Source organism: Sander lucioperca, chromosome 1 (genome assembly GCF_008315115.2).
Source record: "Sander lucioperca isolate FBNREF2018 chromosome 1, SLUC_FBN_1.2, whole genome shotgun sequence".
Lineage (NCBI taxonomy): Eukaryota > Metazoa > Chordata > Actinopteri > Perciformes > Percidae > Sander > Sander lucioperca.
This window is the reverse complement of record NC_050173.1, coordinates 15206971-15220794: the sequence shown is the minus strand read 5'-3', so window position 1 is coordinate 15220794 and position 13824 is coordinate 15206971. Positions and strand designations below refer to the sequence as shown.

General features: G+C 38.9%; 1 protein-coding gene across 3 annotated transcripts; it reads left to right on the top strand.

Annotated features, from left to right (window-relative positions):
* The first annotated feature begins 139 nt into the window (after positions 1 to 139).
* On the top strand, positions 140 to 13562 carry LOC116055735 (copine-3-like). Of its 3 annotated transcripts, none has more exons than XM_031307742.2 (17): positions 140 to 248; positions 1190 to 1382; positions 1592 to 1771; positions 1956 to 2030; positions 2172 to 2243; positions 2689 to 2769; positions 2886 to 2975; positions 4836 to 4934; positions 5114 to 5200; positions 5427 to 5486; positions 5691 to 5824; positions 8673 to 8727; positions 8861 to 8912; positions 9471 to 9604; positions 9833 to 10069; positions 10171 to 10285; positions 11271 to 13562. In XM_031307742.2, the coding sequence occupies exons 2-16, from the start codon at positions 1224 to 1226 to the stop codon at positions 10279 to 10281; spliced, it is 1626 nt and encodes a 541-aa protein (XP_031163602.1). In that variant the 5' UTR covers positions 140 to 248; positions 1190 to 1223; the 3' UTR covers positions 10282 to 10285; positions 11271 to 13562. The 3 variants fall into 3 exon arrangements, with proteins under 3 accessions (XP_031163602.1, XP_031163601.1, XP_035855161.1); XM_035999268.1 differs by lacking the exon at positions 10171 to 10285 and adding an exon at positions 723 to 726 and having other exon boundaries at positions 159 to 248; positions 1204 to 1382; XM_031307741.2 differs by lacking the exon at positions 10171 to 10285.
* The last annotated feature ends 262 nt before the right edge of the window (positions 13563 to 13824 follow it).

The following is a 13824-nucleotide window of genomic DNA, read 5'->3' as shown; positions in this document are numbered from 1 at the left end:
TTATACACCGAATGATGTAACTTATACTTTTTCGCCTTTTTTGACAAGCTTTACTATGGTTAAAACCACTGACTGTAAATATTAAGGTTAAAACCTACAAAATAAGTGCACTCTTGCTCTTGTCTGCAGCGGGTGTCCCTGTACTGGAAACAGTACACAAGGCACCGCCCACTTAGCTTACTAGCTCTTCTGTCAACACTACAAACACCAAACCACAGCACACACAGCTAGCTAAGTTAGCTAACAAGGTAAGACATAAAATAAAGACTCCTTTTTACATTGTGTCGTTTTCGCTCCCAAAATAAATATAGATGTAGCTAACGTTAAAGGTTTTACTATCTATTAGATAGACAGTATCTAACGTTACTATGTTACTTAAAGGACTGAAATGGTATACGATACTTTACGTTATGTTACGTTGCGTATCTGGCCTTTAACGTTAACATTAGCTGAAACAAAATAGGCATAGTTAACTCGTTCACGTTTGATACAAGTTACCAGTTACACTTTATCTATTTTAACAGCAATAAACGTGTGTGAAGTGTCTTTCGGGACGGCCGCTGTAACGTAACGCTCCTTAAATTAACTAACTAGCGTTGAGGATTCTCTTTATAATGGACAGAGCATATGTAGCTAGCTACATCTATGGGACAGACCGCATAAAACAAGGGCGAATGTTATACTTTGATTTCGACATTTATTCAGGCATCCGCTAACGCTAGTTTGGTTGGTACGATCATATGACTCATTTACTAGATAGCAACTCCCGGTAGTCACCACTGCGCACTGGCGTTACAAAAATCCTAAAGTCACTCACATTTTTATTTAACTAAAGGGGCGGTAAGTACATTATGTGTTTGCGAATTTACAAAACGAATCATAAGATCTCTTATTTGTTCTACACTATTCTATTTCTATTAATAAACACATGTATAACAACATTCTTGAATGCAGTTAGCTTGGTCCATAGGCTCTATTTGGGCGTGTCAACTGCCAAACCATGGAAACTAGCTAAACAATATAACGTCTAAATAAACAAGAAGGTGGAACAAGTGTCTCACTCTCACAAAATGCAGATGGCTGCTGCTCCCAGTAGAGTCATAGCTCAGTCATAACTTGGATGACTAATGTTATGGGTCGGTGTGTGTATGTTTTTGTATGACTGTTTATTTGTGTTTCTGTTGGTCAGTTCGCGTGTGTGAGTGTGTGTCCTCCAGCCTGTGATGGCAGCAGTTGGAACCCCGGCGCCAAAGGTCACTGACTGTGTGACCAAGGTGGCGCTGAGCATCTCCTGTGAGAAGCTGCTCGACATGGATGCATTCTCAAAGTCTGACCCTCAGTGTGTGCTCCTCATGAACAGCTCAGGGCCTCACTGGTGTGAGGTTAGTAGGTCAAAAAGGCTAATCTACAAGGCCAGAATTATCCTCATTAAAAAAAAATAGGTATTTCCAGTATTTAGAGACATTTTTAAAGGGAGATACCTCAACTGTTTTTGCTGTCACTTTGGAAATGTCAGTAGCTGCTGTGAGTCAAAGGGGGTTTGATTATGTACAAGAAAAGTCCTTGACTCTGAAACATGTATTTGTGTTAGATTGGCCGGACAGAGAAAATCGAGAACTGCCTTAATCCCAAGTTTTCCAAGACTTTTGTCGTTGACTACTACTTTGAGATGGTGCAGAAGCTGAGGTTTGAAATATATGATATTGACACCGTCAACTGCAGTCTGCAAGATGCTGACTTCCTGGGAGAACTGGAGTGTACCTTGGGACAGGTTAGCCCTTTTTTTAACAAATAGTCTTTCAATCACAAATGCTTATTCAGCATGCTTCGTTCTCTTCACATATAAGTCATTTTCCTATTCTGTAGAATTATCATTGGAAGTGGTGTTGGGGCTGTTTTGCATTTCCGGTGATTAATAAGATAACTGTTGTTCAGAAAAGTGTTTTTCTGTCCAGGTTGTGTCCTCAAGGAAACTCACAAGACCACTTGTCATGAAGGACAAGAAACCTGCAGGGAAAGGTACCATCACTGTAAGTCACTTTTTTATTCAGATTGGCAATGGCATTTACTGTAGAGCATTAAGGGTATTTGATTCTAAGTGTACATGTGTCCCTTGGTGTATTTGCACCTTATTTGATATTTTTAACACAATGCTGTGTCATGTTTTGTAGATATGTGCCGAAGAAAGAACAGACAACAGAGTGGTGGATTTTGAAGTTGCAGGTAGAAAACTGGATAAAAAGGTATTGATTGCTACTGCACATTTGTATCATTTTTAGGAATTCAGAAATATTAAAATATTGTAGAAGATGCTACTGGAGTAAAAAAACATTGGAAGTGTTGCTGTGGTCTTTGCTACTGGAGATACGTTTTATGAATAGAAAAGTATTCTCTAAATTGTTATTTTCACTACATAAACAACTACACTTCAGGGCTACGGCAGCTTCAACCACACCATGTGGAGATTGTAAGACCTGTGATTGGTCAGCTTGGCTTTTTTGGGCTTTCTCCTACAAGTTTGTTGACAGTGAAGGCAAATTAAGCAAGTTGAGAAAAAAAAAAATCTCAGTTATCTGCTGCTTTTTTTGTAACACATCTAGAAAAGCCATTCCATTGCTAACCTTCAGCTCATTCGATATAGAGAATTAATTTGATTCAGCTGCATGTTATTTTCTTACGTATTTCCAGGATTTCTTTGGCAAGTCCGACCCGTTCCTGGAATTTTACAAGCCGACAGAAACTGGATGGCAGCTTGCTCACAGGACAGAGGTACGGATACACTAACCCTAACTCTCATAACTAGAATTTGTATCGACACATTGAAGTTTTTACAGTTGCATGCATGTCAACTGTCAAAAGTGTTTTTAATCTGTGCTGTTATGCAGGTGATCAAAAATACCCTTAACCCAGTATGGAGACCATTCCGAATCCCACTGCAGTCACTCTGCGGAGGTGACGTGGAGAAATCGATAAAGGTACCGACACACACACACACGACACACACACACACACACACACACACACACATATTGAATGTATGGCTTCGTGACTGATGACACAGCAGCCTTTTTCTACTGTCTGTCTTCTTATAGACAATATGTTCTCATATGCAGGGTTGCTATTGGGAGGAGTGTCATGCTGGCTTTAGTCGTGTACATTTATATGAAATGGTGACTGGAACGGCTTTTAGAATGTAAAAGTTTATAGGCTACTAATTACTAATGGCAGTCTCTTATTTATTAGCTTTACCGAATAAATAAATTTTTTTTTAGAAATTGTTTTCTTTTCCAAGCAAAAGTGATGTGCAGAAGCCTGTGAGATTTGGCAAAACTGATAAGGGGAATGTCACCAATAGGATCATCTTAAAGAATAGACCAAATGTATTTTACAGCTTCTTGTTTCATTAATGTGAAAGATGTTGTTTGTTTTTTTTAAATCCCAGCTGCAGTGGAAATCACGGTTGAACAACGAAAAAACATTTTCGATCACTGAAGCATTTGTTTTTATTTTATCATGTAAAATCACAGAAAGACCGAATCAAGGCCACAATGGGAACCCTGCCTATGTTTTATTGGTTGCCTCTTTTGCATATCTAAGGGTCTGATAATCTTGGTACAAATAAGGACATGTATTTTAGCATTAGTTTATGTATGTTGTGTTTTGTTTCCATCCTCTAACCCTGTAAAAGCACACTTGTCAGGAAGAGATGCTTTCCAGTCAACAGTGCAAGTGAGTTTACTGTCTCCACCGTGAGTGCTCTTCACGTGAAGGATGCAGTGTCTGTGATAGGACGGGCCAAAGTCCTTGACGCATCTATATCTATCTTAAAGGAATACTTCAAACAACTTGAGGAGTTTGGCTCACTGGTCAACTTACCTGTTAAATGATAAAAGCATTGTCACCACAATCATCCTGTGTCCCTGGTTGAACATTGACTATTCAGTGGTCCATGTTGACAATTTGAAGACACAGCGAGGCACTATCATTAATTCAAAACGGACTGAAAAAGAACATTAAGTGTGTGTAAAGCATAAATATAAGTCAAAATATCCAGTTAGGTCTAGTAGTTTTTTTTTGTCAGTTAACAAATAATGATAAAATACAAAACAACAAAAATGTATTGCGAACTTGCTAATTTATATGAACCTCGTGTGTGATGCTAATGTGTTGTTGATCACAGATCTGGCTCCATCAGGTATTTAATGTTAAATATATGTTATTGTTAATGCATATGAAATCTATAAATCTGTAGGCCACACGATGAAAAAGAACACATTTTTCTGTCTGTGCTAGTCGCCTACTGTCACTCAGCATATTTATTATTTAAATTACCTGATGAAAAAAAGTAATTAAATGGATCAACAGGTAAGTCAACCAATGGGACAATTTCCCTAAAGGTTAGATGCTTTCCGTTAAGATGGATCCCTTTTTATAGTTATTCATGAGCTTTCTTAGCTATTCATCTTGTTGATTGACTAATCCGTATTAGTTGCTCCATCGCTGTCTAGACGTATTTGTCTTTTGTCTGTTCTCTCAACACTGAAGGCACTCAGTAGCTGCAGTGTGCAGATAGGGGGAGGTAGTGGGACCTTTACTCTTCTGTCAAATAGGAGGCTTGTGTGTGTGTGTGTGTGTGTGTGTGTTTATTAGATTTTTTTTATAATCAGGGTGTTGCCTCACCTTTGAAGCTTCACATCCCAAAGCATGCTTTTGTCCCATCTGCTTTGATTTATTACACACTGATGATAGTTTATCAGTTAAATATAAACATATTTTTTTTGCTCAAAAGAATTGACTGGATTTGTCTTGTTTCTCCTAACTGTCGCGTTTCCCAGGTGGAGTGTTATGACTACAACAGCAGCGGATCGCACGACTTTATTGGATCCTTTGAGACCACACTCTCCCAAATACAGCAGGCAACACAAACATATGCGGTGAGCACTCTCTCTCTCTCTCTCTCTCTCTCTCTCTCTCTCTCTCTCTCTTGCGCTCTGTGTGTGCACGTTTGTCAGTTTTTGAATTTTTCCTGATGCATAAACAACAACAAAAAGGGTTTCTCTCCAAGCTAAAGTAGCTGTCTGACAGTTGTGTGGTGTGTTTGTGCTCCTCTCAGGCCGAGTTTGAATGCACCAATAGTAAGAAGAAACAGAAGAAGAAAGGATACAAAAACTCTGGTATTATCGTTGTAAAAAAATGCAAGGTACTGTGGTTTCATATATATTTCTGTATTTGTTTTCTTTGTTCAGTACATGCATACTCCACATGAAGACAGTTACAAGATCTAGAGATGTTCAGATGACTTAAACAGTTGACCTGGAATTTCTTTTACACCACAAAATTATCTAAAATATTGTAAACAGATGTGTTTTTATCTTGCTTATTTTTGAACAAATAAATATTTTTCTGTCACCAATACTTACTTTCAGATAGTGAAGGAATATACCTTTCTGGATTACATAATGGGCGGCTGTCAGATTAACTTCACTGTGAGTACTACACATTTTTGTGAACTTCTGTCTTTTTTTAATGAATCTTTGAAGAAACAACGAGGAATATCTCTAATATTTACATGTTAATGTTTTTATTTTTATTACAGTACGTATTGAGGATTTAATGTGTTCAGGAAACATTTATAATGATGTGGTCAAAGCATTATCTTAAATGATATTCTCCTTTTTTATCCGGGCCAGATTGCTATTGATTTCACAGGCTCCAACGGGGATCCCAGCTCCCCTCAGTCCCTCCATTACATCAACCCTCAGGGCTATAATGAATACCTGGCAGCTATCTGGGCAGTGGGCAATGTCATCCAGGACTACGACAGGTGCATAGATTGTTATACATTAAGTATTATTTTGGTATCAAAGTAGACTAACAATACACCATAAATCATTTAGGCATAACATTTCCTTTTTCTTCCCTGTGCAGATTAGTCAGACAGACCAATTTAGAATATTTAAAGCTTTAGTGCGTAACTTTTTGATATTGTTGAACGTCCGTTACATTCAAGCCATTGCCAAATGAGTTGCTACAAAGTTTATTAAGACTATCAGCTCCACACAACTCTCTCTGTATTTCTCAGTATGACTATGTTCAGAAGATTGTGGCGTCCGGCGACTTTCCCGCGCAGAAACTCGAGCGAAGATAATGACCTCTTCTGAAGAGTCCATCATGTTTTTTTAATCCTCCCTGTCCTCCTTGGTTACTAGCAACTGCATGGAGGGGGGGGGGGGGGGTGCACGGTCACAGAAGGCTTGTATCATGTGGACACTAGGGGTGGAACGGTACACAGAAGTCACGGTTCGGTTCATACCTTGGTTCAGACATCACGGTACGGTTCAATGCAATGGAGGGAAAAGCATAACAAAAATGCAGAAGGCAATTTTTTTTTTATTGTGCATGTCTCAGGATGTATCACTTAGTGTCATCCAGTCTCTCCCCTGAGCTAGCTGCAACAGCCTTTAGTGTGTAAAATAAGATGTAAACAGTAAACAATAAGTAGGCTACCCCACATCATCTCCAGACTCCATCTGGAACTTGTAAACAAAATAAGACAATCAGCTATAAAACTGGAAATACAGCATCTCTTATTTATGAAAGTGTAAATTACATATATAAACAATAATAACAACAACAACAAATATGTGGACGGGATGGCATGTTGTAACGAGGTTCGAGCACATGCAGCAAATACTTGAAGCCCTATTTGTATTTGTATTTAAAGGCTGGTTAAGCACTGTAGGGAGGAGAAGTTGGACAGTTTTCTTTTGTCTTGTTCCAGCGATTGGTACAGCTGGGTGATGGCGTTCGGATATGCGTTAGCATGTTAGATGTATTTCCACTTACATACCCAACAACTGCTGAACAACGCCGACACACAGTCCTCGTCTTATCCACCACTCTCTCGCCTGTACTACTGTAACTGACCTGAAGACCGAAGTTTTCTAGGCCGGGTTGCACCAGGCGGGATGGCATGACACGGGAGGCTCCAGGCTGCAGCCATACAGTCTCGAAGTTTTCCCAAACTTGCGATCCGGCAAGGATCCGTTAGAGGATCCGGCGGGTCCTCTAACTCTTGTGGGTCGCCATCACTCGCCATACTCGTCCTTTCGTGCTGCTATCTCTGACTCACTCACTGGATCGTCGACCTGACAAAAAACTGCATGTAGGCGGAGGAGCTCGGCTAGCTTCAGAGCTAAGGCGGGGCTACAGATTAGGTGTCCCTAGAACCCGCGTATCTAACAGTAGTTCCGCATTACATTAATTCCGCATTACATTAATTAATTTGCACGCAAGTTTTATTTATTTTTATACCGTGTATTCTCCGTGTAAATTCATGTACCGAACCGAGACGCCCGTACCGTTTCGGTTCAATACAAATACATGTACCGTTCCGCCCCTAGTGGACACGCCGACAGTTTTGTTGTCATTACTTAGAATTCCTCATGGGGGCGACAGGAACTACGCACTATAGCTTTAAGACAAAAAAGAGTTAGTTAAAATGTTTCAACAAAAAGAAACACTAACAGTGTGTGTCACGTTTTTGTGTCGGCCCCTCAAGATTCACTGAAGTCTGAATTGAATGTGGTCAGATTGACGTAAAGACTGCGGCAGGTTAAACATGCATAGAGAGAGAGAAAAGCAGGTCTTGTGCTGTCTTCTAAAATCACTGTAATATGTTACGTTTATTATCTCAATCATCATTTCTTAGGCACAAAATCAGTTTTTTTATTAGACCAGATTAGTATTTATTTATTTATTCATTTTATTTGTTAGGGACCATGTACAATTTTCTGCATTGTACCAGAGTTAGCCTTAGGCTAATTTACATCTGCAGTCCCTGGGCAGGGTGCAATTTAAATCCAACAGTAAAAACATGACAACCTCAACAAAACAAGACAGATCACAAAACTTTAATTCTATATTTCCCCCTCACCGTGCAACCTGGGCAGAAAAAGTAAAAACCTTGAACAATCACAGTAATAATCAGACCAGCAATCTCCTTATATTTTCAGTAGTCATTCCAACTGCATGGATGACTAAATGAATTTCCAGCGAAAGGCTTTATGCAGCATATGAGCTAATAGGAACTGAAAGGAAGGAGAGCCCCAACTTAAAGCTTCAGTGCATAACTTTTTTATATTATTCAATGTCCGTTACATTCAAGCCATTGCCAAATGAGGCCATATAAAGCTAATTAATAAGAAACTCGAGTGAAGATAATGACCTCTCCTTAAGAGTCCATCATGTTTTGTTAATCCCCCGTGTCCTCCGTGGGTTACAAGTTACTGCGTGGAGGAGGGGCGGGTGGTGGTGCGCGATCAACGAAGGCTTGTATCATGTGGCTGCACGGACAGTTTTGTTGTCATTACTTAGAATTCCTCATGGGGGAGACAGAAACTACGCACTATAGCTTTAACATCCTGACATTCAGTGTTTGTGTTCTATTGGATATTATAAAACAGGCAACCGAATTCCTTCTCTAATGTTAAATGATGAAATCAGTGTGAAAATGTATTCACTATTTCACTATGAGAAGCAGGAATGTCATTTAGAGCCTGCAGCTCTTTCCTTAAATGTCTCGTTATGTCCCTCACAAGGGCTCCAGTCTAATCCTTTGTATGTGTAAACTTACTTTGACAATAACACCTATTTTGTTTCACCTCCTGTAGTGACAAGATGTTCCCTGCTTTTGGATTCGGAGCACAGCTCCCTCCTTCATGGCAGGTGATTGTTTGTGTTATTTAATTGTTTGTGGTAGTTAGTTCAAAACATACTTGGATATTGATATATATCGATGCAACTAAGGTCCTCTCAGATAAATTGTTGTGAGATCTAGATTAATAGTTGTGTTTTGCAGGTCTCCCACGAGTTTCCCATCAACTTCAACCCATCAAATCCATTTTGTGCAGGTAATAATAGACTGAAGCTGCTGTGAATTCATGTTTCATGAGACAGAACATGACATGTAGGACATTTTGCTGTTCACAGATTTGGTGGCTACGGAAAATGTGGCATGGGATATTCAAAGCAGCATGTAACTTCTGCAACAACTAGTGGAGAAATGATTGATCAATTTATCAGTCAGTCACCAGAAAATGTGACAACAATTTTAATTATCAATTGGCGTTTCGGTCATTTGTCAAGCACAAATGGATTTGCAGCATGTTACTGTTTTATTGTTGTAGATAGAATAGAAATAGAGATAGAAATAGAAAAGATCAATCACTTCTCTAACATAATTGTTTCAACATTTCACCAGAAATTTGAATCGCTCAGTTTGTCCTATAAATGGATCATCAAGTTGCAGAGGGCTGTCAATTTGCAATTGTGCTGAATTACATGGAAATATGTATAAAATGGTACTCACTGTCCCTTAAGACTTAGTTTTGTTAACCTGTGTGTGTGTGTGTGTGTGTGTGTGTGTGTGTGTGTGTGTGTGTGTGTGTGTGTGTGTGTGTGTGTTTTAGGTATAGAGGGTGTTGTCCAAGCCTACCAGCAGTGCCTGCCCCAGGTGAAGCTTTACGGTCCCACAAACTTTTCCCCAATCATCAACCACGTAGCCAATTTTGGCCTGCAAGCCTTACAGCAGGAGACGGCCTCTGTGAGTTGCTGGAAGTTTAAAATCAATCAAAGTAGTATAGTTGTGGTTGTTGTGCGCAAATGTTTGTTCCCGTAGTTTTGGCTTGAAAGTAGCCACTAAACAGAGACAAAATAATCTCAATAATCAGTTCTTCTTTTCCACACAATACGAGTGAGTGAAGGTGAAAACCACTTCCACTTAATTCATACTGTTTCTTGTGTCGTTCCCTCTTGTGTCAATGTTTCACAGCAATACTTTGTTCTGCTGATCATCACTGACGGAGTGATCACAGACATGGATCAGACGCGCAGTGCCATCGTCAACGCCTCTCGTCTGCCCATGTCCATCATCATTGTTGGAGTAGGGGGGGCGGACTTCAGTGCCATGGAGTTCCTGGATGGAGACAATGGAATTTTACGCTCTGCTGTAGGCGAGGCTGCCCTGCGGGACATTGTGCAGTTCGTGCCATTCAGGCAGTTCCAGAATGTAAGCTATATCATAAAGCAAAGTGTTTGTAGACATAAGTTTCTTTAAAATTCATTTCTTAATTACTGCATACATTTGAATGTCTAAACATCTTATTTCAGGCAGGCATTGCAGCCCTTGCCCAAAGTGTACTGGCAGAGTTGCCTGACCAAGTGGCCTCCTTCTTCAATTTATTTGACCTGAAGCCCCCCAGAGAACCCACTCCTTCCTAGAAATGTAGGAGTACCTCCAGCACCTAACTAACCCATTCCCCTTCTTCCCTGCATCTGTCCAAAGCTGAATATGTTTCAGTAGAATCATAGTTATGCAATCTAGTTCGCTTAATTTACTCTTTCAGTTTTCTTTTTTTGATTTCCTGGAGACTGCTCACAGCCTAGATATAGTCTGGCACATAATGCTCCATAAAACTGCAAATAGTGGTTTTCACTAAGGGTGTTAGAAAGAATCGATTAATGTAAGAATTGCCTTATCTTCTAAGATTCTGAATCAATTCACAACTTCCAAAAATCGTTTTTTTCTCCTACCGATAACCTAGATATTGCCTAATACAGACTGCTGCATAGTAATTGTTGATAAGGAATTAGCTTTAGCCTAGTCTATATCCACGAAGTTCCACTTCTGGGATTGCTCTGATGCCGCAGGAAATTCCGCCGGATGCATGTCCTTTGTGTTGAAATTCTAAACTCCGGTGGATTTCTGAGGACTATGGTTAACTGCTCCTCAGATCTCTGCAGGGTAAATCCAGACAGCTAGCTAGACTATCTGTCCAATCTGAGTTTTCTGTTGCACGACTAAAACAACTTTTGAACGTACACGTTCCACCAAAACAAGTTCCTTCCAGAGGCTATTTTGCAGCGGCTCCATGCGAACTTCGCACCCCCCAAGATGATTGTGATTGGTTTAAAGAAATGCCAATAAACTAGAGCACGTTTTTCTCCCATCCCAGAATGCTGTGTGGACTAGCCAGACCCTCCTCCGCAGCGCTGTGGAGGAAGGTCATCAAAGAGCATCCAAAGAGCACCGTGTCATTGGGACCTTTAAATTATATATTTACTTAATTTAAAGCTAAGGTTTTTTTCCAATCTTCTGCCAAACTTTTTTTATTAAGCCTGTAACCATATGGACATCTGTATATGCTATTTCCTTGTAAATGTTGTTGTATATGTTTATCATTCTGTCTCTCTCTACTCCTTCTCTTTAGTGTCCTCAAGAAATGCTTGCTCAGAGTGTCTTGGCAGAAGTCCCAGGTCAGGTGGTGAGCTTCTTCAATACCATGAGTTTAAGGCCACCTCACAGCGACACACCTCTCCCTGACCTCTCAGCATCTGCCCCTTCCAGTGATGTATCCTGAGGACCAACGATTCTCCTCAGAATACTGCATGAGCATGCAACATCTAGTCTGGCAGCCATGCTACAATTTATATATACTATGTGCCAATAGTATAAAGCCATAGGATACTGATATTGTCAAACATGTCCTAACATGTAGATAGTTAATGTGACACCAACAAATGACTTTATGTGACTCAAGTGCCAGGATTATTAAGACTTTAGGTAATTGAACTGTACAGTTTGATTGAACTGCACAGTCTCCAAGGCATTAATTGAAACTAGCGTGGTTTGACTCAAGGTCTTTGGTTTTTGTGGAAAAATTGCAGCAGCTAATAACATCTGTCTCATTAGTCAGAATGTCTACATGAAAGGCATGGTTCTGCTAATATTGGTATTTCCATCATATTACAATGACCACTTGTTTGTTGGTCCCTGGGAAATGAAGCTGTATACATTTCCATTGAAGTCATAGACATTGGACAAAGCAATGACTATATCAAATACAATTCACTAATGTTTACATAATGGATTAATAAGTTTGCCTAAATGCCTTTTGTAGATTTGACACTAAAAAGCTGTACACTGTGTCCCTGCTGTGGTTTTGTACTTTAGTCAGTTTCTTAAAAAAAAAATGTATTCAGTTCCATATTGTTTACTAAGAGTTGAATACGTATAATATTTGAGACAATATTCAATCAGGTTTCCATGAACGTCATAGTACTGAATATTCTCTAATCAAAGGAACAATTGACCCTTTACTTAAAGCTAATGCTGGGGATTGTTCATTTTGACTTCTTCTGGATCTGAGCTCTGCATTTGACACTGGGGATCACTCAGTATTGGATCGCCTTGAGGCATACTACATTAAAATGTGTTAAATTTGACTTATCAAACACGTGTTTCTGACTAGCAATGGACAATGCCTCCTCATCGCTGGCCTCTTCGACCTGTGGTGTTCCCCAAGGCTCCATCCTAGGACATATCATAAACAAACACGAATTCCAGTACCATTGTTATGCAGATGACACAAGATGGTAAATGTATGTCCCAATAAAAACTGGGGGGAAAAACTGTCAGATATAAAGTGCTGGATGTCCCAAATTGGAAATAATACTCTTCCTTCTGTCCCCCAAAGTACAACCCTATTTTACAAAACCATCTTGGATTCTTGTCTTAAAATTTCAAAACCTACAGCCAGAAACCTGGGTATGGTATTTGACAGCGACCTTTCTTTTGAGAAACATGTTTCCATCAACTAAGGAGCATCTCAAAGATTAGATCAGCCTGTTATCAGCCTGATCTCATGAAGCTATGCTTTTATTTCTTCTCTGCTAAATTATTGTAACTCATTGTATTAAGGTTTGAGCAAAAAAGCCATCAGCTTGCATTTCTGGCCTCTCTGGGACTTGTAAATAAGTGCTGCTGACCACAAAGTGCAACTGGTACAAAATGCAGCTGCCCAGCATGATCCTATCAGCCCTTGTTCCTGCCTGAGGGTCTGAGACTTGCAGAATCAGTAGCATCTATTAAATCACTTTTTTTTTAATTATAAAAAAAAACTTTTACTAATTGAATCACAGTTTAATTTTTTAACTTGTATTATTTGTTTATTACTGTTATTGTATTTGTCTTATATTATCATTGGATATGGATATGGTATTCTTTCTTGTTTTTATTCTTTTCTTTTTGCAATTTTTGTATTACTTAAAATGTCTGGTTTTATTTGCCTACGTCCTGAACTGTTTTAAACCTGGTTCAACCATTTACTACTTTAACCACTTTGGAACATTGTTTTGAAAAGTGCTTTATAAATAAAGTTTATTGTTATATTGTTGATTTGATATACTATTTGGTGCTATAAATGTTAAACAAGGAGAATCCCTGGAAGCGATTATCATCAGTAAGCTTAATTTTTTTAAATGCATGTTTACAACGATGTACACTAGAAGTTCACTTCTAGTGTAAGAAGTCTTAAGAGCAGGTTGTAAAAATATACTGACTGTTATGGAAATGGCCTAATACATTTTTCAAAGTGTACATATAATTGTTGTTTAAATAAGTTGTTTTCATCACTGTGGCATTGCTTTATGTTTTGTACATGTTTTGGTCATGGACTTTGATTTTATTCATATTTTAATTTTATTGTAAATATGATATGCAATGCAAGTACAAAAAAAAAAAAATCAAATTTAACCTACCATAGCCAGCTTCTACTTACAATTTTTTTTTTTTATTTATGTTTGATGCTGTCTTCTTGTCATGAAAATAAAGAAATACTGAATATAGTAACTTAGTAAGTTACTTGCCGATCTCTGCCACTTATTTACTGTGAATTTCACCTTAGGTTTTTTTGCAGTGTAAAGCTGATGGTTGAGATAAGCGTATTTATAAATCATGCTATATTAAATTGATATTGCCTTTCA